Source organism: Acomys minous (assembly GCF_964271855.1).
Source record: "Acomys minous genome assembly, chromosome: 17".
Classification (NCBI taxonomy): Eukaryota; Metazoa; Chordata; class Mammalia; order Rodentia; family Muridae; genus Acomys; species Acomys minous.
Window position 1 is genome coordinate 59,182,203 of NC_140500.1, and position 27,899 is coordinate 59,210,101.

Sequence of the window (27,899 nt, forward strand, 5' to 3'; positions counted from 1 at the left end):
AGCCCTGGTCCCTATTCCCTCCAATGCTCCATAGGAGAATAGGTGCTAATAGGGGAAGCCAGTCACATTGCCTTTGTTTTCCTGAAGGCCCTGAGTTGCCTAGCACAGCCCAGGAAGTGGCCTCTCTCACACTTCCCACTCTGAAGCAAAGCCCCTTCCAGGACCAGCAAACAGGACCCTGTGCTGCTCAGCTTCTGGGGATCCCAAGAGCACGCAGGGAGCAGAGTCCCTGGGAAACTTCAGCCAGCAGCCAGTGGAAGGAAGAGGTGATGAGCCACACTCAGGAGTGAGACCAGACTTGGGCCACATTGCCATGGACGAGTCCTTCCTCTGGCCTCTGTCTGGCCTCAGGTTGTGCAGAGGGCTCACTGTAACTTACTTTGGGCAGCCAGGCCACAGCTGCAAACAGGAGGCTTTGAGGAGGTGGAGAATGGGGTGCAATGCCAAGGCTGATCACTCCCCTTTCAGGACCCTGAAGCTTGTTTGATTTGAAAGACACTATTTAGGAAAATCATGCAGAATTATGACCTATTAGGAATGCTTTTGGGGACCGTAGAATGATCCTATTTAGACAAGTGTCCCTAAAGCTTCAGGCCCATCAACGCTGAGCCAACGGGTTTAACACTTGTTATCTTAAAGAAAGAAAAAAAGAAAAGAAAAGAAAAAACCCACAATAGCAATTGCCTCGGGAGGAGGCAAGGTGATGCACAGCACACATCAGTCACCGCAGCACTTGGGAGTGGAGGCAGACGGATCAGGAATCAAGATCATCTTACGTGACTTGTCTAGGACTATGCAGCTAGTAAGTACGGGTGGCACCAGGGCCATAGGCTCATCTCACTGCCCTGGGCCCCACTGCCAGGAGAGACCCGGAACCATGAAGCTAAGCCCCTGATCCAAGTCATGGAAAGAGAGGAGGGGCTGAGCCAGCACAGCAGGTCAGAAGTCCAGGGATATGTGTGGGCAGCTGAGGCACCTGCGAGTACAACGTGCCAGTAGAGAAGCAGAACAGATCCCCTCCAGGTGCCCAGAGACCTTCACCTGCCCCATGGCTGACACGTGCCCTGAGGACAATGCCTTCTCTCTCCCTCTCTGTGTCTCTCTCTCTGTCTCTGTCTCTGTTTCTCTCTGTATGTGTGTCTCTTGTCTCTGTCTCTCTGTCTCTCTGTCTTTCTCTGTCTCTGTCTCTCTGTCTCTCTCTCTCTGTCTCTCTCTGTCTCTGTCTGTCTCTCTGTCTCTATGTGTATGTGTGTGTGTGTGTGTGTGTGTGTGTGTGTGTGTGTGTGTGTGTGTGTGTCTTTCTCATGCCTTACCCACCCTGGGACCAGGACTTCAGTAGCTAGTGGGGTCTTGTAGAAGCCTTGCTGAAGTGACACCATCCCTTTCTGGGTTCCTCTCCCTGGGCCTCCAGTCTCTAAGTGGCAGAAAGACTTTCTACATGATAAAGAACCTTAGCAACTTAGCTGAGGATCAAAGGTGGCACTCTTTCAGCGCCCCATCCTCCTCCACACAGGGACCAGCCACTCACTGTCTGACTTTCTTCATCCCCACACAGGACTTACATGTGACCCCTCCGTCTATTCAGTTTGGGGTTCGGTCCTTGCTTCATCTTCATGAGATCCTCATACTCGAGCGTCCTTCAGCAAGTCTGCTGCCCCATTTCCTGACCACTAACGGTTAGGGTGTGTGACCCAGGCCACACCGCCTGCAGAGCCTGAGCGCCATACTAGAGAAAGCTGTGCGGCCTGGGCCCAGTCACACTGTATGTGTGTGTGTATGCGTGCATGCACATGTTCATGTTCAGGCTCCAGGTCGCTGGGTTGGAAAAGGACAGTGATTGCTAACTTTTGAGTCCCTGGAGAACTCAGAGATGCTACTCGCTTAGGGAAACAAAGTGGTCATCTCAAGCAAGGTTAATTAGAATATGTTTGAGGCTCTCTGGGCCTCTTTCCTCTCCAAAGCCTCTAATGTGGGTGTTCTGCGGGCGCCCTGGCCTAGGCTGGCTGCTCTATCTGCACAGGCCCCTGCTCCAGCATCTCCCATTAGTAACTGGATGCACACGAGCTCCCTCGTCTGTCTTCCATACCCCAGACCTCCGCAGCCCTCAGGCAGCACCTCTGGAATGGCCTGAAGAGCCTGACACCACTGAGAACCTAACCATGACTCAAACCTTGATCTCATCCTAAGTTCCCTAGCTCAGGACATCTCACTGTCACCAGGCACCCAGCTCCCCAACCAGGACTCCCCTCTCTCCCCCACAGTTGCCAAATGAGTTCACAGAGTGAGCCCTTCTGCGGGAGGGGGGCGGTGGCTCTCGTCTGTCCTCACATTGACTGGTTCTCATGTTCAATGGTCTGGACTCAAGGCCCACCTTCTGATCCAGAGCCCCAGGTTTCACACTCGGTGCACAGTTAGAAGAACTGCTTTGACCAGCTGTTCTCTTTGCTTGGTGGGGTTGACAGTGTCTCTAGCTCCAGGGTGCTGTGGCAGAATCTATGACGCCATGCATAGCACACAGACAAGCATTTCATTACGCATGCTGGGGTTAAGTTATTCTTGCTGGCATGGTTACTGCCGCTGGCTCCTGTCATCCATGCTCTCCCCGGTCCAGTCACCCATTAGCCCAGGCAGTCTACATGGCTCAGGCTGGTGAGAGGCTGACCGCATTTTGAGCCTAGCTCTAAGTGGCTCTGATGTTCTTGTATTCACACGAGCCACCTCCCTGCTTGTAAGCACGAAGAATGAATGGGCCCAGAACAGCTGGACAGCGAAGAAGGTGTGAATGAAGCCAGCAAGCGAGTTGAGGATTTAATGAGTGTGTTCAAAATGCCTACAGAGAAAGGGTGTTGTTTGGCAAGGCTTTTTCAGGAGTGGGGGGGGGGGGGAAGGGGTGCCTTAAATAGGAAACATGGAGTTTAGAGAAGATGCTGGTGGAGACAAGGTGGTAGAAAAGCCGGAGTCCTTTCAGGACCCCTTTGGGGACTGCTGGGTGAGGTCTTGGAGCAATCGCAGGCGATATTAAAATGGTCCAGGTGCAGCAAGGGCAGTAGTCGTGGGATGGCTTAATAAGCACGGTACCTCTATTCTTTGGCCGCCACACCAGCATCTGGTAAGGTTTAGGTAATGCTGCAGCCTTAGAGCTGGGATGGGGGAGCTTGGGTACCACAAGGTCTGGGATTCTGTCTTTCCTTCTCCAGAGAGAGGGGGATGAGGGGCGGGGGGGGGGCCGGGGATTGCAGGAACAGAAGCCACAGGCAAGAGGAAGTAACCTATGGCATTTTTAAACTTGGGGAATCTGCCAGCTTGTTCTCCTGCTTGGCCCTGGGGGCAAGGGTGCTAATCCACGAGTTAGCTCTGGAACAAAACCTGGCAGGCTGGGGAAGCAGGAGGGCCTGGCTTCTCTATCTGTTGTTTTTCTCCTGGGCTGGCTGGCTGCATCTGGTTGCCACTCTGTCCTCTGTCCCCAGTGAGAAGCAGTCCAGTGCTCCTATGGACGCTTTTTCTGCCACAAACCACCTGTACCAGCACATCCCTGTCCATTCAGCCATCCTGGTAAAAGATGGAACCTCGATTAGCAGGGAGAGCTCACCCCATCCCTGTCCCCACTGTGCCCCTAAAGAGAAACTGGCTAGATGGGCGGGCTGCCTTGGGGTAACAGAGGGTTCTTCTCCTTCTTCAATAACCTCTCCGAGGATGTTTCCCTGGCACAGACCCTGGGAAGGGGACTGGAGTCATGACAGCCCTGGAGGGAAAAAAGATGCACTCTAGCTTGTCTGACTCAGTCCATGCCCAGATGAACAGTGCTTTATTTACAAAGCAACGCACTTGTATTTCTGAGATCACTGACATTCCCGAAGCTCGGAGAAGGAGGGCGGAGGAAGCGGTTTGTGCAGGCTGGGTCACTTCATGCTCCGTCCAGCCCTTTTCTGTTAGTGTTTTACCTTCCACAAAAGCTCTGGGTTCCCTGTCATGCTTTCTGTTTCTTTTTTTTTTTTTTCTCTCCCTGGGCCCTGATTGTCCCTCAGTCCTTTGTCACTAAGTGTAACTTGATAAACTGAGCAGAAACACACTGCTGTCTCCATCCTTTCAGAAACTGCTGCCAGAGAAAGCGCACAGGCGAAAGAGATCGGAGGTCTTTGAATGGACGTTTAAGCAGGAGTGCGTGCACACACACACACACACACACACACACACACACACATACACACACAGACAGAGGGGGAGAGAGAGAGAGAGAGAGAGAGAGAGAGAGAGAGAGAGAGAGAGAGAGAGAGAGAGAGAGAGAGACATACCAGGGCAGAGTTGCCTGGAGTGGGAGAAGGTGGAAGCCCAGGCTATTGTGCGTGGGGCCTGGCCCTGAAGTCTTGGGATTGATGCCCTCCCAGCTCCCAGGGACTCCCCTCATTGCAGGCCCTCAGTTGCAGCCGCCCAGTGGGCGGTGCCAGGGCAGGTTTCAGGCTATAAAGGGCTGTTGGCTCCCTGGGTGTGAGGGAGCGCCATCTCTGCGACCGTGTCCCCCTGCCAGCCACAGCCAGTCTGGGGCACTGTCCATACCCCATCACCGACCCCACCACCGTCGGGCAGGCTCTTCTCCTGGACACAGGCGTCAGTTGCGCCCCTCGCTACCCCCTGCCCCTTCTATCGGCAAGTCCATTTTCAGATTGCTTTGGAGTGGGTTGGGTGCGGGGCAGAAGGAGGTCTGGATCTGGGGTGGGGTGGGAGCTTTGATAACAGAGAATGGGAAGATTTCCACTTCTCTAAAATAATTCCTCCTGGGCAAAGTGTCTGGAACTAAGGCCTGTCCAGGTGAGGAGTGTGGTGGGACTTGGCTGCCTACCGGGGGTAAAAGAGAAAGTCCTTTCCTGTAGGTAGGCGGGTGAGGGGCCCCTTCTAGCCGGGCCTATCTGTGGAGTTGGGAGTGAGTGAGGAGTCAGGCTTCTACTAAGTTGAACCTTTCACACATGGTCTGTTATGTGTGTGTGTGTGTGTGTGTGTGTGTGTGTGTGTGTGTGTGTGTGTGTGTATTTTAATCCAGAAAATAGCTGAAAGTACCTGGATGTAGATGCAGGGTGAGGGCAAGTCCCCTGTAAGGGCCGGAGAAGAGGAAGAAAGGTCTGAGGGATAAATCGGCAGAAACTGAATTGGGCTTGGTAGCGGTGGCCATGGCCAGCAGGAAGGCACCTCCAAAGAGGCTGGGAGCTGGTGGGGTTCAAGCAGGTGGTCGTTTTGAAGGGGCCGTTGAGTTCTCTTCGCAGCCAGACAACCCATGCCCAAGAGTGGAGCCTTTAGGTCTGTAGGCTTTAGAGGTGCAATTCCTGACCCTTGGGGGTGATTTTCACAGCAGCTTGGACAGAAGGGGCCCAGGCCCTGCCTCAACAGCAAGGCCACACTAATGCAATGTCCTCTAACCCGTCCTTGAGTTTCTGGGCACCACCGGGCAACCACTGGCCTTGTGGCGCCTTTTCTGCAGGAGAGCACGGAGAGGCAGGAAGGCGGGCAAAGGCTGGAAGAGGAACAATGGGGCAAGAGTGGGAGTCCAGGGTGGGGGCGGGGGGGGGCCAGGGGGATGGGGGGCTCCTAGCTTCTTGTCTGCAGAGGCTTTAGTTCCCACCCACACTCTGCAGGAGGGTCTGGGGAGACACCCTGCTGCCCCTGGGCGTTTACAGGCATGGGACTCAGGCTGCGGGACTCAGGCTGTGAAAGGACCCTCAGAACAGAAACAGAGCCAGTCTGGGACCCTGGAGAAAGGAAGGGGGACTTTCCAAGAGCTCCTTGGAGGCAGGGGGCAGGCGGAGGAGACCTCTGGGGGTGTGACCGCTACTCTTATTCTTCCTACAACACTGTCCCCAGATAGCTGGGAGACACTAGGTGAACCCAGTCGGTGTTGAAGTGCGCAGGCCTGCTTCCCACCCACCAGTGCCTGGTCTCTTTGTCCCATTGCCTTCCTCCTGCTCCCAATTTTATTTGTCTCTGGCTAGAGAAATGAAAAGTTTTAGGGTGAAGAAATTGAAGCATCAACTGAGGGTGGTGGGGGTGGGGGTGGAATCTGGACCTAAACTACGCAAACTGAGTATAAAATGGAGGATTTTCCTCCATTCAACAGAAGACTGTCCCAACTCGGGGAACATGTTCATGTTCATAAAAAAGGAAATAGAGCAAAAGGAAGGGCAGTTTTTCTCATCAAACAAATATACAAATCTGTCTTTAAAAAAACAACAACAACAAAAAAAAACCCAACAACAACAAAACAGTGTTCCCTTGCAGCCCTGTGTGCAGTGTGCGCAAGGGAGTTGTTGGACACTCGGGAATATACACAGGGGAGGGTGTGGTAGGGGTGCAGTCCTCACTACCTTGTGAGTTGGGGATACGCAACCATCCTGGTAGCTCCACGTCCTTAGGACTGGGCTTGAGACAGTCTGACTGTGCCGGGATATCTTGAGATGAATTTGCCTCCCCCCACCCCCCACCCCTCACCCCTGTCTTCCGTCTCCAGCACTACTGAAGGCCTAACCTTCCATATTCTCAGGCCCGGCCACCAAGCCTTACCATTGTCACCCGGGCAGAACTTCCCTTGGCACAGTGTTTCTCCCCACCACCACCACCACCACCACCCCGCCCCCACTGAGGCCCCAGTCTACTCTGGCTGATTTCAAAGTGCCTGGAGTGTTCTGGAGACACTCCCTGCATCCAGGCTTCCCAGTGCTGCGGGCAAGAGTTGGAGCCCTACGTGTACCTGTGTGCGTGGGCTGTGGAGAAAGAAGGTTGAGATCAGCAGCACTGGCCTGGGTGGGGAGGGTTCTCATCTGAGGACAAGCTGATGGAGTGAAGTTCTAGATGGCGGAAGTGTTCTGACCTAGAGCCCTAGCCTGCCCCAGGAGCCTTATGGGTTGAGATATTGCTGAGGGGCAGTTTGTAAAGGAGATGCTGGCCTCTGGAACCGAAGGTGGACCTGGAAATGCTTGTCTGTACAGAGAGACACACCCCCGGGGGTCAGAGTCAGTATGTCTCAGTAATGAGGATGAAGGGTTAATCTGGCCAAAGGTTTGTTTTAGGGTAGGGTTGTGGACCAAGCCTCCATCTGGCCTGAGCATCAGAAGTCCACTCTGGGCACTAACAGATTCCTCCCCCCCTGTGAGCATGGCCAACAAAGGTGGCTTTGGGCTTCTTTTTGTGCAGCCAGCTTCTTTGCAAGTTCTGTCAGATGCAGCATCCCGGTCCCTCTGCAGCACCTCCAGGAAGCCTTGTGTACCTGCTGCAACTTGCACTCTTGCCGCCCTGCTCCTCGGTGCTCACTGGGACCGAAGAAGGAAGCTTCCTAATAGGAAGCTCTGCTGCTGTTGCTGTGGGGCCCTGTGTCCCCCGAGGACATCCCCTGGGACTGACCGCACTTGGCAGCTCCACAGCACGGAGTTAGGATTCCCTCCATGTTCCCTCCCCACTCCTACTCCACACTTGAGTGGGAAGAAAGACCAGGCAGAGGAGAGCAAAAGAGTCCTCAAAACCAAAGAGTGGGGGCACAGTCCTGGGAAAGGTGGACTTTTGACCCCAGAGTGGGCAGGTCCTGTGGATTGGGTTTGGTAGCATAGAAAGAGGCAATTTTTTTTTCTGGCCACAGACAAGGATCTCGTGTGTATGCCCTCGGATAGGTCTGGTACCTTCCTTCATGCAGCCTCGTTGTGAGCCTCTGTGTGGCTGTGTTCATATCCCTCTGCCCACAGGTAGTTGGCCCTGTGGTGGGTTTTCCTTTAAGGTCATTTTGCCTGTTTCGTTGCCTGCTGGGAACCTGGTCATATTCATAGAGTACTTCAAGATATCAGGGTCTCCCCAGACTTCCCCAGCTACACTCTGCTCCCTCACCACACCCCTGGGGTGGGGAGACAAGAGTAACAGCAGCCTTGCTGCTCTTGGTTACCAAGCAGTCCTGTAAAGTAAAATTTCCTCTAAGCAAACACTGCCCAGATCTCTATTTCTGGGGTCACAGTGATCCTGGGAGGACTTACTTTGTGTCTCATTTCCAACTGTCCTGTTGGGGCGGGCAGCCTAAAGGACCTTAAACTCAGCCCCTGGAAATGCCTTCAAGCTGGCTCTTTGAAGCCAGTTTTTCAGCTAGGAAAAGGCAAGAAGCTGAGTCTCCTGCAGCTGTAGTACTAAAACTATCCACCAGGTGGGGTTCCAGGGCAGAGAGTGAGCGTGGAGCTGACCCAGAGCTAGCAGCAGGAGCCAGGCTGCGAGAGCTCGGCTGGCCCGTCAAACCGCGGTGGCAGCGCTCCCCTGGCGAGCGACAGCTCACAGGCGCGCATCTTAGACGCTCTGGCACATTTCTGCTAGTGAGGTCTAAAGCAGATTCCATACTGGATGCAGGAGACTATTAGCAGGGTATGGTGGATTAGCTTCGTTTACATGCCCAGCACCCTAAACCACAGGTGGAGGGTATAGGATGATTTATTATTAACATTACTATTTGCTCTTGGAGTGTGAGAGTGGAAGAGAAGACAAGAGGGCTGAGGAAAACCCAGAGGCAGCGGGTAGGGAGAGCTTCGCATTACTCAGTCAGATATCCGGCTGGTATACACAGATAGCTTCATCTTGGGCTCTCAGGAGAGACCATATACCAGGCAGATCCATGGATGCACAGACGCCTAAGGCTCTGAAGAGACTCCCAAACGCACTTCTCTCCACGAACGTCGGGTCGACGCCAGGTGGGAGCACACGCAGGTGCGGATGGCTCCGAGCCACGCTCATACCTCACATAGGCACACACTCTGGGCTCTCTGGGAAGGTGGCCATGCTCACGGGCGTGCTCATTTATTGGAACGTATCAATGACTGTTTTTGTACGGGACTCCTGTGGCCTCCGGGTGCAGGGACCACCGCTTTTGTCTCAGGCACTGGACACTTTCCGGGACCAGCACTGCTGTTAGGACGACCGCTGGCTCTGTTTGAGTGTGTGTGTGTGTGTGTGTGTGTGTGTGTGTGTGTGTGTGTGTGTGTTGTGGTGGGGTCCTCGGAAGTGTTAGAGAGGAGGAGATTAGCATTGTTGCCCCAGGACGCACACCAGACGTTGGAGGGTAAGAGCCATGTGAACCTTGACAACGAAGATTTGTAGATGCAGATATTAGAAACGAGGACCCTGGCTAGACGTGGCAGTTAGGAGGGCTCTGCTGGATCCCGCGGGATCCCGAGGGATGGGGTATCAGTAGAGACTTCTGGCAATCCCCAATCAAGGGGGACAGTCGGACAAGGACTGTCCCTGCGAGGACAGCCTGAAGCTGGAGGACGGGTTCGGGGACGCAGGAGGGAGAAAAAGCGGGAGCGAAGTAGCTTAGTAGCCAACCTGGCACCAAGAATGCTCACCTCGTGCGCTCGTGTGTGTGTGTGTGTGTGTGTGTGTGTGTGTGTGTGTGTGTGTGTGTGTGTAAGTGTGCGCGCGCACGCGTGTGTATGCTCTCTCTGGCGCGCGTCTCATCTCATCTTTCCGTAGGTGCTGGACTCGGCGAGACGCGGGCGAGAAGGAAGAGAAGGCGCGAGGTGAACTGAGTTTGATCCTGAGGCGCCTACAAGTGGGTCCCCGGCGGGCTGCGGGCGGGGCGGCTGGGCGGGAGGCCGGCGGGAGCTCACACGCTCGGCAGCCGGCCGGCCTCTCACCACGCCTCCCGCTTTGTGAGCGCGCCCAGGGGGGGTGCTGGCCGCGCGCCCACGGCTCAGCCTCCCGCCTCTATATAAACACACGCATCGCCTTGCCTTGGATCAAATCAGATTGAGAGACGCTTTTCAAACCACCAGTCCTGAAGTCCTGCCTCCTGCTTTCCCTCTCTTTCATCCCTTTTTGCCTTTCTTTCTTTCTTTTTTTCTTTTTACCTCCCTCATCTCTTTTCTTTTCCCCAACAGCAACTCCAGAGCCGACAGACTGCGTCCCGGGACAGACTGCCTTTTCTTAATTGATAGATAGCTGGGCTCCAGCTTTCCACCTCCTCCCCCCCCCAACCCCACCCCGCCTCACCCCTCCCTCCCGCCGCCGCCGCCCCAGAGCCCGCCCGGGGCTCTGTAGCCGGCTGCGTCCCTTCCCCGCTGCGGCCAGTCGCGCTCGGGCCAACGCGCCGGCCTCTCCCGCCTCCCGGTGCCCTGGCCGCTCCAGCCTCAGCACTCGCCTCATCTGGGGAGCCTTCTCCCAAGCCCCCAAAGTTTCTGGGTTCGTTGGAATTTTTGGATTCTGATTTTCTTCTTCTTCTTATGCACCTAGGAATTTTGAAGGAATACTTTTGATAAATTGACCTCACTTTCCGCTAGCTCTCGGGTCCCCTTCTTTTTGCCCCCCTCGCCTTGAGCAGGGAAGAGGCTTCCGAGAGACTCCTGGTGGATAAAGTTTTCCAAAGTTTTTCCGAGTGTGATGGTTGCGGGGAGAGCAAGCTCACCAGTTTGACTCGGCTCCATCTCACCTCCCCAGAGCATCCCTGAGCCCGCATAAAGGGACAAACAAACAAACAAACAAAGTTACACCTCGAGTTGCCTCGTGTCTCCTCTATTCTTCCAGGCAGTCTTTTTCCTCCCTCTCCTCGATCATCTCGCAGCCTCCAACCTCCTTCCCTCAGCCCTATCTCCTAGGTTTCGCCAGGGGTGCCAGGACCCCGGCCGCAGCCTCCCCTCCCCCGTCACTCTGGTCCAGCCCTCCCCTCCCCCGTGGCCGCCAGCACAGCCAATCCCCCCCAGCGGCCGCCAACATGCTCTTTGAGGGCTTGGAGCTAGTGTCGGCGCTGGCCACCCTCGCCGCGTGCCTGGTGTCCGTGACGCTGCTGCTGGCGGTGTCGCAGCAGCTGTGGCAGCTGCGCTGGGCTGCTACCCGCGACAAGAGCTGCAAGCTGCCCATCCCCAAGGGCTCCATGGGATTCCCGCTCATCGGAGAGACCGGCCACTGGTTGCTACAGGTAAGCGCGCCCTCGCCCAGCTGCTCCTGGAGTCCGCCAGCCGCGGGTGCCCGGACAGGGGGCGCCGGTAGCTCGGACACTCGGGCGCTCGGACGCGCTGGGTTCCGCCCCGCCCCTTCCCTGCCTCAACCGGCAGCGCCTGGGTTTCCCCAGCTCGCTAGAAGCGCGGCCGGGAGACCTCCCGCTCCGGTTGAGCTAGTTCAGAGGGGGTCCGCAGCAGAGAGGGCTCCCAAGTGTGATGCTCCTATGCTGCGGACGACCTAGCAGGAGTGCGCGGAGAGCGCTAGGGAGCAAGTCTGGAGGGGCGTCGCTTAGCTTTCGCCTCTGTCTTTGAGCCCCAGTGGATATTAGCGTCCTACCTGCCTGGGCGTGAAGAGGTAAAGGAAAAGCGGGCCTTTGGCACTTTAAATGGCCCACTTGAAAACCTAGGCAGCCTCCTGCAGTGTATTCAGCTCAGGTACAATCCCTGGTACTTTCTCTCTCTCTCTCTCTCTCTCTCTCTCTCTCTCTCTCTCTCTCTCTCTCTCTGTGTGTGTGTGTGTGTGTGTGTGTGTGTGTGTGTGTGCACACGCACATCTGCATCTGTGTCTGTGTATTGTGGTGGGAGAGAAAGAAGGTAACCTAAGGGAAATTCAAGGCAGCATTGCAAGGGCTCTCAGCTTTCGGGGAAAAGGATCTGTTTGCTTATTGGGTGGAGACAGTTTAGCAGAGGAAAACTGGGAGAGGTATGCAAGAGAACGCAGAGCGTGCCTATGCAACTGGATGTCTCACAACTCCACTCTGGTGACAATTGGGTCCAGGTGCGTTGAGGACCAGACCCAGGTAGGTAGCAGGCAGATTAACCTGGATTTAACCTCGTTCAGTGCTAGGCAATCGGTTTTGCAATTTGATACACCCCAGTTTGTGTGTGTGTGTGGGGGGGTGCACCTCTGGAGTCACTGCGGAAAGTGTGTTTGTCAGGTGGGTGCTCACGGACTTTAGGGGCAGCCTGAATATCCTGAAACAGACAACCCCCAACCCTTTGAGAGGAGAAGTGAAAGGTGAGCGCGTGCGCGCGCGGACCTATGGGTTCGGACGTGCGAAAGCTTGGCTTGAAATTAATAGACGCGTGCAGTCCGTGCGCATGAGCGCTCGCACACTCACACACATCACCGCCCCGGTCGGGGGCCGAGTGACAAGAGATGAGTCTGTTTTGAGGGGTTTGGGAGGTGCCTTTCTCCTGGATCTTTCGGTGCCCCACAGCCGGACCATCTCTTCGGGGCGTTGCTTATCCAAACGGGTGGGGTTCACTTCAACCAATCGGATCTTCCTACGAGACAAACTCTCTTTCGCCAATTTCTCCACATTTAAAGGGTTAACTGTGGCGGAGGTACAGGCTTTAGCCCAAAATTTAGAAAATAAAAGAGCTCAAGTGGGCAACGTTTCCCTCCTGTTTAAGGCAAATCTTCAGAACCACCATTCCCATCCTGTTTCCTGACCTGCCCCTCCCCCATATCCCTTGCCACTTTTCTCAGTCTCACTAGGGCCCTTGTGGGTGTGGTGCAGCCAGCACAGAAGTTAGAGCGGCGCTCTTTGCCTGGGCATCGGCGCCCCTGGGGGTCTGATCCCCAGGGAGAAGGGACTGTGGGTGCTGAAGGGGTTAAAGTGAACCTTCCGAATCCGGTATTTTTTTCGGAGTAATTTATCAGATTTTACGGGGGACCTCCAAGGGCTCTCGGTTTCCACTAAGCACCATCTAAACAGAGCCCAGGGCTAAAAATACATTTTTGTATAAATTGGACTCGCGGCCCGAACGGCCGCCCCTATGAAAGTCCTCTTTGTGAAGACTGTGGAAACGGCGGACAAATAACTCTTTATTAAAGCCACAAAAAACGCACTTTAATTATAGTTAGGCAGATCAGAGGCGGGGGTGGGGGCGAGGCGGCGGCGACCTCGGAAAATTCACAACCCAACTTTTGTGTCGAAAGAAAAGAAAAACAGAGGAAAAGACGAGCGAGGAGAGACGGAGTGAGACCGAGCGAGGGAGACTGCACGGCAGACGAGGACGGGAACCCCGCTCCGCGCCCCCCTCTGCCGCACCCCACCTCCGCCCCTACTTCTCTTAAAGGAGCCGGCGCCGTCTAAGCCGGCGTCAGGATGGGGGCGTCCCCAACTCGGCCCCTCCAGGCGGCGCGGGGGTCCCGGCTCGTTCCTGTCGCGCGCCGAGCCCTGAAGCATGTGGAAAAGCCATTAGGAATCTGGGTTCCGTAGTCACTTTTCGCATCTGGGGCGTGTTCACTTCTAACTGGAGTATAGTTTCCTTGGGGGAAAGGAAAGTGAGGAGGGGGGCAAACCCAGGAAAGGGGAGCCTTCTGTCTCCGGGTAGAGGAGCTGACGCGTCCCTAGAAGGCCACGACTCAAAGGCGGGATTCCCTGGCCGCTGCTCTGTAGGCCCACTTGAGGGAATGGGCAGGTGGTTCCCTGCCCCACTGCACCGGGTGCGCCCTGGAGGGAGAAGGGTTAAGGCGGGCTGGGTGGCGAATGCGACCAAGGTTTCCTGCGCGGGCCGCTTGCCAGTGGTACACAGAGCTCGGCTAGGGGCCCACGATCGGGCCCCATCTCAACGTCCCTCAGAAGCACCTTCCCGGAGCTCCAATACCAAATTTCAGGGCCGTGACGAAAGTCTGTCCTAGTTATTCCCAGGACAAATGCTTCAGTGGAGTCGTGGCTCTGGGCCCAAGACTCCACCCTGCGGAGCCCACGGAGGGCCACACCGGAGCAGAGAGGAAACTCCAACCCTCATCTCTGGGGACAGCCTCCGGGCACGCACAACTCGCCGCTATAAATAATCTTTGGCCTGCGGCCACCCCGCGGGGTCTCGCCAGCCCGTGGCCTGAAGCCTGGAAATATTTATTCCGAGAGGCTCCGCCGCGCAGGGGTGGGGGAGCAGGCTCCAGCTTCAGGTTCAGCCGTCGGGGATACACACATCACCCCTGCCCCGAAAGTCATTACTAAAAGCAGCTTTCCGTGGGTGCCCCTGCATCTCGGTCCTCCCGTATTATTTATTACCCTCTAGGCCCCACTTCCCAGTCCTAATGCACGCCGTGAAAAATAAAACCTGTAAGAGTGTGTGGTGTGTGTGTGTGTGCGCGCGCGCGCGCCCGCGCTTTGAATGTTGGGGACGACAGGGACCCAGTGGCCTTTGGCTAGGGTGGGGCAGGATGCAAGGGCCCCACCGGTCTTCTGTGAGCCCTGAGAGGCTTCTGGTGTGGCTCCCGCAGGGTTCTGGCTTCCAGTCGTCGCGCCGAGAGAAGTACGGCAACGTTTTCAAGACACACTTGCTGGGGCGGCCGCTGATCCGAGTGACCGGTGCGGAGAATGTGCGCAAGATCCTACTGGGCGAACACCAGCTAGTGAGCACCGAGTGGCCGCGGAGCGCACGCGTACTGTTGGGCCCCAACACGGTGGCCAATTCCATTGGCGACATCCACCGCAACAAGCGCAAGGTAAGGGCTCGGACTCTTGCCTTAGGACCACCTTCCTCGGGGAAAGAGCACAGAAACCTGAGCTCCGCTGCCTATACGGTTTCATGGCCAAATTCGGGCTCTGCTTGGGCCTCTCTGATGCACCTTTTGGCTGTCCCGCTGCACGGTGGACACCACTACGGGTAATGGGGCCACCCTGGGGATGGTCTGGACAAAGCTTGTATGTGTGGGGTCTGCAGTGATGGATGCAGTCGCTCAGTGCACCACCAGCCCACTGGGAAAAAGAAGGAGGCGGGGCGGGCGGTCGTTCCACTCCGCATTCCCCACCTCCTGTTTCTCAAAGTTTCCCCCAGGAAAGCTCCAAAGATCCACCGAGCTAAAAACCAAACCTGGCCTGGCAGCCACGAGTCTCATGGAAGGCGAGTCTGTCCAATGTTGCGAGACTGGAGACACCCTGTGGGCAGCGGTCTTCCGGCCTAGCCAGGGGAATTGATTGGGTGGGCTTGGGCCCCTGCTGCAGCTGGAACGCAGTCCGGCTAGGGAAGGGAAAGAGGTAGGGGCGCAGTCTAGGTGCGCTGAAGTTCAAAGCGCACCCACTCTCCACAAAGAGGAAGAGAAAGTGGGTGTTTATCCGGTGGATTTCCCGAGCTAGAGCAGAGGCGCTCAGCAGGCGAGCCGGCGCGCACGCAGCACGCCTCCCCGCCCCCTCCAGCTGCGCCGCCGCCACCGCTGGGCTGGGAGCGCGGGCGGCACGTGCAGTTTGAACTGCAGTAACCCGAAGGCTGAGCCGGCCGGCGGGCGGGGCGCCGGCCTTGGGCTGGAAGCCGCCAGAAGGAAGGCTGCAAGGCTCCTGCACTCTGTTTTTTCCATTGGGTCAGAGGACTCGGTCAGGTTTGGAACCTAAAAAGAAGAAGAGGGGGCCTTTTGCCTCGGGAAGGGGCTTTGGAGCGAGGGGAGAGAGGGGACTTCGGGGACCTTGACTTTTGCCAGCAGCCCCCCTCTACCCCTGCTAGGTAGTCTGGGTGACTGGGGAGAGAAGTCGGGGCATTCACTGATGCAGCCTCTGGGTTTTGATCGTCTCTGAACAGCCCTGTAAGGGTCGTTCTCCTTGATAGGCACAAGAGGGGCGGAAAAAAAAATCAAAGGAAAGTGTGCAGGTCTCCCAAGATTTCTACAGAACGGCTTCGAAGGTCTGACTGGTTGCTGGAAGCAGTTAAGACAGCTTGCTGGCAAGTGGGGGAGGGGCTGGGGGCAGTGTTTTCCCCCCCTTTAGTCTGTGAGACTCCATCAAAGCTTCTTTGCTGGAAGCTGAGAGAAAGAGAGAGCCCAGACCTTGGGGAGCCTAGCTGCCTCACTTTCTTTCCAAGGTTTGATGCAGAAGGGACCTCAGAGTGAGACTTGAGCCTGCAGCACTAGCAGAGTCCTTCCAGGTCTTACCCCTTGGGGCTGCAGGAAGCTGCGGGTGGGGGCCAAGGTGAGGAAAAAGGCTTGACCAGGACAGGGGAGCATGCAGGGTGGGGCTACCGGCTTGGCAAACGCCCTGGAAGCTCACACACTCTCACCCACCTCATTTCCCCTCTGGTTTCCAGGCCCAGGTGGGAAGGGGGTCCATTTGCAGACAAGGGGACAAGTGCCAGAGGAGGCATAGGATAGAGAGAGTTCTGATGAGGTGGGAAACCGCAGCTTGCAGTACAACTCTAGTGCTGTGGCCCACGCCTGAGCCGGCTTTCTTGGAGGTGGAGAGCGGTCTAGTACATATTGTTTCATGCGCCACAAACAAAACACAGAGGGCTTTCTGTGCACCTGCCTGCATGAGTGGGGTCCTTCTCAAGTCACCCTACAGGGTGATCCACCACGCTGAGTTTACTGATATCATAGGTGCGAAGAATCGGGGAAACTTGACCCTTGTCCTCAGGAAGGACATGACCGTGTGGCTTTGAAGAGAGACGAGTCAGTCTGGAAGCTGCAAAGCCTGGAGGGCACCTTATGGCCAGCATGAGGGTTTTGCAGCTCACATGGCAGCCAGGGCCTTGACCCAGCCTGGTTAGGACGAACATGATGGAAGTGGGGCCCAGGTGTGCTGGGCACGGCTGGGTGAGAACCAGGAGACTCACTGTTTCCATTGGGGTGGGTGACCTACCTCTTCTCTGGGAGGTCTAACCAGATGTGTGGGGAGAGGGCTCCTCACAGCCATCACCGCATGCACTCCACATGTTCGCCCTGGCTGCCCTGGTGGTCTAGGGCTAGTGGGAGTGCCACAGCCATGAGAACTCCAGAGTGTGTTGTCGTTGTCCCCCGCCCCCACCCCCACCCCACCCCCACCCCCAGGCTGATTGCATCACCTGTGAAAGCCAGGCTACAGACGGCCCTCCTCATCTCCTCCTTTGGAATGCCTCCCAACCCGGGGCAAAGGGGTCTATCTTACAAGACTATACGGAGTGGCTGGCCTACTGCCCAGGGGTGATGGGAGGAGCCTAGTTGAGAAGGTGGGTACAAGAAGACACACACACACACACACACACACACACACACACACACACACACACACACACGTGCGTTAGTACTTCTTGAAGCCTTTGCTCACCAGCCCCATTTTCTCCGTGCTTTTGTAGATGGAGCTGCTGGGTCTTGGCACTGAGAGACTACGATCTTCTCTGTGCCAAACAGGGGACCCAATCTCCCAGGGAGTGGCAAGACCCCAGAGTAGCTTTCCTGCCCAGTAGGTGGGCAGAGCCCAAAGTGGTCCATGGTAATAGAATCTTGGGGGGAGGGGAGGCCAATCCCACCCCACTGGCCTCTGGGTGCTTCTGGCTCATTACACAGGCTGTAGCCATAGACTTTCCTATATGGATCTAGCCTTGGCTCAGGGCAGAAGCTCCAAGCTGATTCAGGGTCCGTGGGCAGGAGGGTAGCCGCAGGGGAGCAAGCCTTTGTCCTGATAGATGAAGTCTTTCACCCAGAACTTAATGTAGCTCCAGCAACTGGGGCCCAGGGGCTGCCAAGGAGGAAGAGGAGGAGGAGGAGGAGGAGGAGCAGGAGTAGATCTCTTTGAAGGTCAGTGGGGGAGGAAGCCCAGGACAGCTGCCAGGGTGTCTGGGTGTGGGTGCCTCCCTTGCTTGCCCTTGGGTAGTGTAGCAGGCACAGTGAGTGTGGAGGCTTCTGTTCTCTCCTTCCTTTGCGTGTCCTCCTCCCGATCTGGAGAGGAGTCCAGGGCTCTGATGTCTCCTTGCAGTCCCTCTTGGTCCCTCTGCTGGCCCTTCACCTGCCAGCTTAGGAAGGCAAATGTGTCCCTTCCTTGGTGGGGAGAGGGGGTGTGTGGAGTCTTTTCTGGCCCTAATGTCAGCCATTACAGTCACCCTGGGCTCCCCAGCCCAAAAAGATTGGTATGAGGTAGGAGCCTCGAGGGTACTACCACAGAGTGTGGGCAGTCACCCTACCCTATGACCTCGCAAGGTTCTTCCTGAGTGGACCTCAGCTTTCTAAAGCAGGTTTGTGGCTGGAAGGTGGTAAGCCACTCGGTAGCCAGTTGCTTCTCTACCCTTCCAGCACTTTGGTTGGGGTCTGCGCAAGAGTTTAGGTAGGAGGATACAGACACACATGGGGATGGGCATGGATAGGTGGGGAAAGAGGGTGCCTGGTCCACCCTCTCTGACCGGAAGTGATGAGAGAATACAGCCCTAGGTGAAGGGGAAGCCAGGTGGCATTGCAGGCAGCTAGAGAATGGACACCTTCTTTGGTCCCCCTCCTTACTGGAGTCGCCCCTATGCAGACAGCTGCCTGCCTTCTGTTATTCTTTCCGCTCCACAGGCCGAGGCTCTGGTGGCTTGGCTAGGTGGCCCGCCTGGCCCCCACCCCTCCCGGGCAGCGGCTTCCATTCCTCCTCTTCCCCAGCTGAGTCACTGGCTGGGCGGTGGGTTCCCTCTAAAGCCGTGACTGCTGCTGTGGCTGTCCATCGCTTTGCCCATCCACCCTCAACTGCCAGATGATCAGGCCGGGTACTGCTCCTGCGGGAGCTGTGGGATTTCAACAAGGTGGCCTCCCATCCCAGAGACAGTAGATTAGGGGCGAGAGGAAGTCTGGCGGAGAGAGATGACATCTGTAAGAACAGTTAGAGGGGATGTAGGCTTTGAGGAGCCCAGGTGAGCATTCCAGGCCCTATGCTGTCAGGTTTCATCCAGGGGAGAGGGAAAAAGTATAGGTAACTAAGAGGGCCTAGGAGTGCTCTCCAGGCCATCTTGTGACTCTGTGGGTACGCTGGGGGGGGTGTTCTGAGGTCTCCCAGGACCTTTTCCTTGTCCTCCTTGAACCCATTCCTTGCAAAGTCCATACCTATGCCTTGATCTTCAGAGCTGTGTCAGGGCCTGGCTGGTTCCCATGGACCTTTGTGTGGCATTCTTGGCATCATTTTGGGAATTCCCAGGGAAGACCCCATGAAAGACAAAACGGCCTGGCCACTGTGTTGCCTGTGGTCAGGGCCAGGGCTCCTGGACCAGAGCCTTCTGCACATTGAGCTGCTCCCGGGAACCCTCCCCTGTGTCCCAGGCCTGACCCCAGTGGCCAGGAGCCTCAGATCCAACAAGCTGGTGAGGCCCAGGCTTCTCCCCGCCCTGGCAGGCACCTCTGCCTGTCGTCCGTGGTGGCTGGTGGTTTCTGAGCTGCCTGGCTTTGGGAAGTGCCCGCCTCGTTCACCCTGGGCACAGACCCAGAGATGCAGCCTCGGCATCTTCCCAAAGCCTGGGAGGCCCTGTGTCTCTAGAGCAGCTGACAGCATAGGCAGGGCCGAGGGCTTGGTGACTCTGAGCAAAGGTCCCCTGCTAGAATGCCGGCTACCAGCCTTTGCTTGGTTTTCTCCATGCCTGTGCTTTTTTCGTCTTTTGGAAGGGGGCAGGAGGAAAGGCTCCAAGGGGAACTTCGGTGTGGAAAGGGACTTTAAAACATCTAGATGGGGCCAGATGGAGCTCTTCGTAAAACCCAGAGGAGCAGCAAACAGAACCTGGGCTTTCACTCCTCCTTTCGGGGGCCCCAGGAGGAGCGTGGCCATCTTTCCTAGCCTTGCTCACAACTCCTTCCCACTTGGAGGCAAGTTTGAACCCCCTGCCGTGGAGTTCCTTGCTCAGGCCCAGACCCTCCCTGAATCCTTTGGTTGTCTTTCTGGGTTGTCCTTGCCCTCCTGTGCCCCTCAGACCAGAGAAGTGATTCAGTTAGTTGTCGCTAGAGGGCGCAGGGAGTGTAACCCAAGGGGCACAAGGGGCTTGTGCATGAGCCAAGCAGGAGGGGGTGGGGGGCCTTCTTAGGATGCTCTCCTTTTTACCGGGGGCCCTTTGGGGTAGCCTGTGCCAAGACCCCAGAGCCTTGGTGAGGTTTGAGGATGGGGAGCCAGGCTATATCTAGAGGTGTCACAGGACGGTGCTTCTGGGAAGGGCTTCTTTTTGGGGAAAGTAGAAATAGGTGCTAAGATGCCCTGTGTCTTGAAAGCATCCCGGAGGTCTCTGGAGTAGGTCTCCCATCTTACAGATGAGGAAACTGAGGTCTTCCTTGGGGCAAGCGTCATGATCATGGGCACACACTGATCTGAGTGATCCTTCATTGTAAGTTAGGCCCCCTGGGTGCACCATCTCTCCCTCTTGCTGTATCCAGATGGCTTGCTTAGCTTTGGCTGGCCCTGGTGACAGTGGCCTCTATCCTGTCCCTCCTGCCTATGGCATTTTGGGGTCCATATCTCCACTGGGCCACTTCCTACCCTGTCCCGTTTCTAGGAGCTTGCTGGTTGTCACTATGCCATCTTACCCCTCACAGTGTTTGGCCACAGTGAGCTATCCTCCTGCCTCCCCACTGTGCTTCCTGGTCAACTCACAAAGACCTCCTTTCCTGTTTTCTGTTGATCCTTCTGTTGGTCAGTAGTCACTGAACTTCTGGGGGGTGAGGACCCACTCTTCTTCCGCTTTCAGACCCCTTGGCTGAAGACTGAATCTGGTCCTAAGAATGTCAGGACAAGGTGTCAGGCACACAATACAGCCTTCCTCCATAACCCTCTGACCAGAAGAAGCTGCTTAAAGCCCTCTTCCAGGAAATTCCCCAGTATCCTCCCCCCAAACTGGGCAAGGTGTGAGTGACCTAGAAGACCTTCTGTCACCCTTGTTCCTCTCTTGGCTGTTCCTTGGCAGTGGAACTGGTCTGGGCAGTAAGGTCCTCTGCCCCTCACTGGCCTCCCTCCCCTCCCTCTGCCCACTGGGAATTGGGGAATGAAAGTGCTATTGTGCGAAAAGGCCGGGCCACTGTAGGGCCAGCACTGTTATTTCTGCAAACCAGCCCTCCCATTAGCCATGCAGGGCACAGGCCAGGAAAATGTTACCTTTTCCTCCATGAGCTGACTGCAGGGGAAATTCTCACATTTACAGTTTGTGCGGTGGTTGTGTTTGGGGGGCAGGCGGGAGGGCTGTGTGCTTGTGTGGTTTTGCACGGGGCGGGGGGGGGGGAGGGGGGTGGGCGTCCTCCCCTGCACTCTTAACTCTTTTCCCAGCTCTTGGGGTCGGCAGGGGGCTGGCGGGGTGGGGGAGGTGGGAAAGGCGTACCTCCTGTTCTGGACTTGTATCTGAGGATATAAGGAGACCCACAGGCTGTGAGTAAATAAACAGATACCCTCCTTTTCTTGGCCAGAGGATAGTTGTGTGAAAAAACATGTTCCTGTTGGGGTGGAGGCAGTGCTTTGCCCAGCCAATCCGGAGGACGGGTGCAAGGCCAGGAGATGGGAACAGGGACCCTAGAAGATGCCCAGAATTAAAGGTCCTTCTGTCTTTGCGATCTCCTGGGTAGAAAGCTATTGCTTGGAGGCCTGGCCATGTTTGCGTGGCATGGCCTCTGCACTTCCCAGAGTCTCCTGGGGACTGATGACAGTCTGGGTCCCTAGCAGGTCCTGATTTCCTTCCAGCCGTAGTTTCTCTCGCCTGCCATGTACTTCTTTCCGAATTGTACGGTGACTAGACACTTGTGTTCCGTCTCCCCTGACACTTCTGCCAGAGGTCCTGGGACTCAGAAGATAGTCCCTTCAAAGAAGGCCTTTGTGTGGCCCCACCCTAACCCCCTGTGGTACCCCAAGGCCGGGAGAGCCTCCTGCTCTCTCACAAACACAGGACAGCACAAAGGAGCAGGGTTGGTGCTCCCCCCACCCCCACCCCAGCCAGGAAGCACAGTAGGAGCAGTTTTGGACAGCATTCCTCGTGGCTGCAGGTCCCTTACTCCCTGCCCCTCCCCCCCTGGGTTCTTCAGGTCTTCTCTAAGATTTTCAGCCATGAGGCGCTGGAGAGCTACCTGCCCAAGATCCAACTGGTGATCCAGGACACACTGCGAGCCTGGAGCAGCCAGCCCGAGGCCATCAATGTGTACCAGGAGGCCCAGCGGCTTACCTTCCGGATGGCTGTGCGCGTGCTGCTAGGCTTCAGTATCCCTGAGGAGGACCTGGGCCATCTCTTTGAGGTGTACCAGCAGTTTGTGGAGAATGTCTTCTCTCTGCCTGTGGACCTGCCCTTCAGTGGCTACCGGAGGGTGAGTACCCAGGGCCTAGGAAGGGAGGGCACACGAATGCCTTTTTGGGGGGGGGGACACACTGTTGGACAGGCGCTGGAATGGAGCACAGGGCACGGGAGCAGACAGATGAGAGCAGAATGGGATGGTCCTGCAGCCTCTCCTGAGGTCCAGGGGCTTAGAATGAGCCCCGCCTTCAAGACTGACGGTCCACTCCCCCCCCTCCCAGGGCATTCAAGCTCGGCAGATCCTTCAGAAGGCGCTGGAGAAGGCTATTCGTGAGAAGCTGCAGTGTACCCAGGGCAAGGACTACTCGGATGCCCTGGACATTCTCATTGAGAGCAGCAAGGAACACGGCAAGGAGATGACCATGCAGGAGCTGAAGGTCGGTGGGCAGCTCCCCGCTCCCCCCTGGAACTCCAGCTCTCGCTTTCCCTCACCCAGAGCAAGAAGGTTGCCTGGCTGCTGCTTTCCCTCACCCAGAGCAAGAAGGTTGCCTGGCTGCTGCTTTCCCTCACCCAGAGCAAGAAGGTTGCCTGGCTGCTGCTTTCCCTCACCCAGAGCAAGAAGGTTGCCTGGCTGCTGCTTTCCCTCAGGCCATCTTTCTGAGTAGTGGCTGCCTCAGGCCCAGTGGTGCAATGGTGCTGAGCCGGAAGCAGAGCACTCTCCTTGCCCTTGCTTGAAGGATGCCTGGGGCTGTTCTGTTCACAATGGCATGAGGCTGTGTGCACAGTCCTGGGGGCTGCGAGGCCCCATAAGCTCTATCCTATGCATATTCAGCTCTGTTGGGCTATTGGTTTGATCACAATGGGGGCTCTTTCCTCTTACAGCTGCTTCAGTGGTGTTTGGTACTCTTGTGTATCCCGTTGCTGCCTGAACACAGCTGGGCGTTTGTCCCGTGGCCCTGCACTAGGGACTTCTCCATCCTAGCATTCTGCCCCTACTCCTTAACTGAGGTCTACAGACCTTCCCAGGAAGCTGGGGAGAAGTTTCTGGAACTTCATTAGCAAGTGTCCAGCCCGTGGCATGAGGGGACTTCTGGTTTCACTGCAGTCCCCTCTTAGGTCCTCCTGGCTGCTGCCATACACTGCTTCTAGATCCTGCCCGCCCACCTGACCACTAAAAGGCATCCTTCCCTCTTCTGGGGATGGAGGAAGAAGCATGGGGCATAGATACCTAGTTACTAACACACACACACACACACACACACACACACACACACACGCCTCTCACACACACATCTCTCTCACATGTACATGCCTCTCATGCATGCATGCACACACGTATGTATGCACACACATTCCTCTCTCTCACATACACACTTCTCTCTCACACATGCTCACCCCCTTTCATAGACACACAGATACACACACACACACACACACACACACACACACACACACACACACACACAGTACTGAGTCTCTTGCAATACCTTGAGTAGGCCTACTGGCCAGGAATCCAACACTGAGCAAGCAGTGACCTTAAGTCCTGGAGCCAGCAGGCCTGTGCTCCTGTTCCAAGTCACAGCAGTGTCTCCAGCCAAGCTAGGGACCAGGCAGTAACCTCCATGAGCCTTTTTGAGAGTAAGTGTTGAGCCTTTTGAGAGCCACAGTGTTGGCAGCCCGGAGGCAGGGCCTAGTGTGGATTTGCTCTGGGGAAACCTTAGCAGCAGCGTAGGTCATCCTAAGTGGCTGCTGCAAAAGGCACAGAACGCCTGTCTCTCCGCCGCAGGATGGTACCCTGGAACTGATCTTCGCAGCCTATGCCACCACGGCCAGCGCCAGCACATCCTTGATCATGCAGCTGCTGAAACACCCGGCTGTGTTGGAGAAACTGCGGGAGGAGCTGCGGGCCCAGGGCCTGCTGCATGGTGGTGGCTGCCCCTGTGAGGGCACCCTGCGCCTGGACACGCTCAGTGGCCTGCGCTACCTGGACTGCGTCATCAAGGAGGTCATGAGGCTCTTCACGCCCATCTCGGGTGGCTACCGCACTGTGCTGCAGACCTTCGAACTGGATGTGAGGCTGGGCTCCATTGAGGGTGGTAATGGGGTGGCCGGGAGCTTTGGCTAGACCCTGGGAAGAGACGGCCATCTTGGGGGTCCTTGGCATGGTGGGGGAAGGGGCAGGGAATCAGCTTTCAGCCCTGTGGGAGATACTTCACCCCCAAATGCAGGGCGTAATAAAGCCAACCTGCGTGCTACTTGAGACGCTGCTGTGACCTGAAGAAACGGAGAGTTGAACTAGCATACTGGGGGAATACCTTTGGGAAGAGGCAGGCCGTGGACATACAAGATTAAGGGCAGGTAAGTGGGCTCTTCTGGTTCTTAACACCCCACTCCCTGCCTGGTCTTCCTCCAGGGTTTTCAGATCCCCAAGGGCTGGAGTGTCATGTACAGCATCCGGGACACTCACGACACAGCGCCCGTGTTCAAGGATGTGAACGTGTTTGACCCTGACCGCTTCAGCCAGGCACGCAGTGAGGACAAGGATGGCCGCTTCCATTACCTCCCGTTTGGCGGTGGCGTGCGGACCTGCCTGGGCAAGCACTTGGCTAAACTGTTCCTGAAGGTGCTGGCTGTCGAGCTGGCCAGTACCAGCCGCTTCGAGCTGGCCACCCGGACCTTCCCTCGAATCACTCTGGTCCCTGTCCTACACCCCGTGGATGGCCTCAGTGTCAAGTTCTTTGGTCTGGACTCCAATCAGAATGAGATTCTGCCTGAGACAGAGGCCATGCTGAGTGCTACGGTGTAGGTGTAGCCTCACTCTGGTCTCAGCCCAGCCCAGCAGAGGGGTGGGGGACAGATAGAAACCTGTGGGGTGGGGAAGGGCTGGGTGGGAGGCCAGCAGCCCCCCTATGTTGTCCTCCTCTGGCCTCTTCTCCCCCCCCCAACCCTCCCCAAAGACAAAAGGGCCCCGCCCCCTTCTGACTCCCTCTCTCTCTTGGATCTCCACTGCCCCCTAGCTTAGCTCCTGGGACAGGGCCAGGACAGGGCTCTGTGTGTCCATGACAGTGTTAGTGCCAGTTGGTTGAGCTGCAGTATATGCTTACGACCTCTAAATGCTCCCTTACCTTATCCCTTTGTCTTTTTGTTAGTGGTCAGATGGCTGTGAAAGGCAGGAGGGAGGAAAAGAGGGGGGCCCCTTAGAGCACTCTTGGATACCCCACAACCCGTCTATCTCCCCCTGTCATTGCTCAAATGGTGCCCAGACCAGTGTCATGGGGATTTTCACCTAAGCCAACCTGGCCAGGGCAGGGGCTGTCACAGCCTTGATGGGGCCTGTACCAGCCTAACCAGTTTGGACATTGGAAATTACCTATTGCTGCTATTTGTCTCTCTTCTGACCCTGGGGTAGACAGGAGCCTGTAGGCTTAACCCTCGGCATCGTCCTTGGTGGCCCTGGGCAGGCACACTGGCATTCCTCCCCCATGGGACCAAATGAGCCAGGTGGCTTCTGGCTATAGCTGGGCTCCCAGCTGCCCACCCTGCCCCTTTGGCTCGTATTTATTCACTACACTGAGGTCTGGAGCAACGCCTCCCCCCCCCACCCCCGCCCCCCACCTGCCAGCCTCTGCCCTAGCTTTTCCTTTTTAGGGCTTAGGTGAGGCAAGAAGACAGTGTGGAGGGTTAGCAGGCCTCCTGGGCTCCAGGCAAACGATTCAGTTTAACCTCAGAGTCAGATACCCAGCACCTCTCTCTGTCAGGTGTTTTTTTTTTTTTTTTAAACCACCTCCTGCCAGGCTGTCAAAGCTGTGCGCTTGTGGGGGCCACCACTTCCTGTTCACTCACTGCCTGCCCCAGTGCCAGCCTCTTCCCTGGTGAGGACGGATAAGGATACGGGTTCTTCCGAAGGCACTGTTTGTCTTCCTTTCCTTAACCCCCACTCTCTGCCCCTTTGCTCTTGGAAGAATCCCCCAACCCCACGCCACCGTTTGCTAAGCCCAGCTCAGGGGGTGGGGTAGAGAGGAAATCAGAGATCTAAGGGAGAAAGCCTGCCCTGGGAGCTGCGTGGGGTCCTCTGGGCTGCAGGGGAGGCTGAAGCTAGGAAGCCAGGGAAGAGGAGGAGGAGGAGGAGGAGGAGGAGGAGGAGGAGGAGGAGGAGGGCAGGGCATAAGTGATTTGTCTAAAGGGGTTCAGTTGCAGAAAGGCCAGTGGGGCCGGGGGAGGGGGGACAGCTGGCTAGAAGCTGAGGGTCTCCTGCCTCTGGCGTTTTGAGGGTTGGCCACTCAGGGACTCTCCCGGGAAGGGTTTGGAACTCGGGTGAGTCTCTAGGCAATTTCGTCTGTTTCCAGATTCCTTTTTGCTTCTGTTTCCCACCCATTGCTTCTGCATGTTATGAAGGCAGTGGGTCCTTGCCCACATCAACCTGACTGACCCTGGACGGCCGCCGTCACGAGGTTCAGCTATATCTCACCAGCCACGCAGAACATCCTATAAGCCACACTTTCCACGTGTTACACACTGGTCTGCATTTCCCCCAGCAGAACCAGAGCAAATGGGAGCATTAGAATAGATGTTACAGGCAAAAAGAAAAGACTGTGACGTTAGAAATAAGTCTAATCCATCAACCTCCTTTCCCAGTTCTGAAACAGGCCAAAATGTTTAGAGACCCATCCAAGCATATGTAATAGGTGCATGTCCACAGGCCAGCCCAGTGCCTGGGAGGCTCCTTTCCCGGCACGATAACCCTGCTCGCCTGCAACCATCTGTTTAATACTCATGATGTGCCCTGGTAAGGCACTCGAGGGGCTGCAGGGCCCCGGTAGGCTTCAGGGGTCTTCCCTTTCAGGGGGCAGCCTAGGAGAAGGAAAAGCTGAGGGGGGGGGATCCCTGTGAGAGTAGGGGGGGGAAGAAATGATGGGCTGCCTGGTTGGGTCTCAAAGGCAGCAGGCCAAGGGGCCTAGCCCAGGCACTCGCGGCTGTGACACCGGTCTCAGCCCTGTAGATGTGTCTGTTCCGTGTTCGTGTGTTTCATTGTGGTAGCATTAATGGGTGATGTATTCTCACATTCCTAACTATTGTAACTTGACGTTAAAAAAACAAAAAAAACAAAAAACAAACCCCACAAAATTTCCTGCCATGGGCTTGCAGATTGAAGCACTTTTCAAAGTTAGGCGCTGGCGTGTGCATCCTGGGCAACCATTTTGATCCTGCCCAGATTCCTATTATTTTATACACAAAACTTTTTTTTTCGTAAATGTTATAATTTTGTGTCTGTCTTTATAAACTATTATAAGTACTATTTTTGTTATAATTCAAAATAGATATTTAGTATAAATTGTTTTGCTGTTAAATATTTGTTATTTAGTAAACTATGAATTGTTCTTTATTGTAAACATGGTTCAAAATATTAATATGTTTTTATCACAGTCGTTTTACTATTGAGAAAGCACTTGTATGTTTCGTTTCAGTATGAGCTGGTGCCGTGTGTGTGTTTTGGATGTCGTGTGGTTTTGATGTGTATATAATACTCCATGTTGCATATTACAACAATGAATGTCATGCATTTTGTGAAATACTCAATGTGGCTCTTTTATTGGCTTCCATAATAAACTGTGGGGACTCACCCTGGTCTCCGTTGGCTGTCTGCTCTCTGGCCCTTCAGACTCGTTAGAAAGCTCCTGGGTCAGCCATGTTCCCGATACCTCCTGGGTTAGCCATGTTCCCATCAGGCTCCTGGGGCAGCCATGTTCCCATCAGGCTCCTGGGTCAGCCATGTTCCCATCAACAGTGCCCAGACCAACCTGTCGGGAAGTTCTAGAGTGCACTGTGGACTTCAGCCCCACAAAGGGAAAGGCTGTGGCAAGGTCCAGGGCCTGATAGGGGAAGAGGCAGCAGGGAGGCCATACCCACTCTAGGGCAAGATGGTCCCAGACCCTGGCCATCTAGTCTCCTGTCCAGTGAATGCAGTCTCCCCACTTCTCATGCCCAGGGAAAAGGCAGGGGGAATCCCTTTTATTCCCTAAAAGCAGAATCCTGCGGTGGCGGTGG

General features: G+C 55.9%; 1 protein-coding gene across 2 annotated transcripts; it reads left to right on the forward strand.

Moving 5' to 3' along the window:
- Positions 1 to 9,738: 9,738 nt before the first annotated feature.
- On the forward strand, positions 9,739 to 27,474 carry CYP26B1 (cytochrome P450 family 26 subfamily B member 1). Of its 2 annotated transcripts, none has more exons than XM_084766486.1 (6): positions 9,739 to 10,921; positions 14,182 to 14,406; positions 21,652 to 21,927; positions 22,136 to 22,291; positions 23,641 to 23,925; positions 24,268 to 27,474. In XM_084766486.1, exons 1-6 carry the CDS (start codon positions 10,718 to 10,720, stop codon positions 24,658 to 24,660), a joined length of 1,539 nt encoding a protein of 512 aa, XP_084622612.1. In that variant the 5' UTR covers positions 9,739 to 10,717; the 3' UTR covers positions 24,661 to 27,474. The 2 variants fall into 2 exon arrangements, with proteins under 2 accessions (XP_084622612.1, XP_084622613.1); XM_084766487.1 differs by lacking the exon at positions 9,739 to 10,921 and adding an exon at positions 11,456 to 11,743.
- The last annotated feature ends 425 nt before the right edge of the window (positions 27,475 to 27,899 follow it).

What these genes read in the sequence shown, in the direction of transcription:
- CYP26B1 (XM_084766486.1), top strand. Translation starts at nt 10,718, where the DNA reads ATGCTCTTTGAGGGCTTGGAGCTAGTGTCGGCGCTGGCCACCCTCGCC. An exon ending in TCCACCGCAACAAGCGCAAG is followed by an intron (nt 14,407 to 21,651) that starts GTAAGGGCTCGG and finishes TGGGTTCTTCAG; the next exon opens with GTCTTCTCTAAGATTTTCAG. An exon ending in CCTTCAGTGGCTACCGGAGG is followed by an intron (nt 21,928 to 22,135) that starts GTGAGTACCCAG and finishes CCCCCCTCCCAG; the next exon opens with GGCATTCAAGCTCGGCAGAT.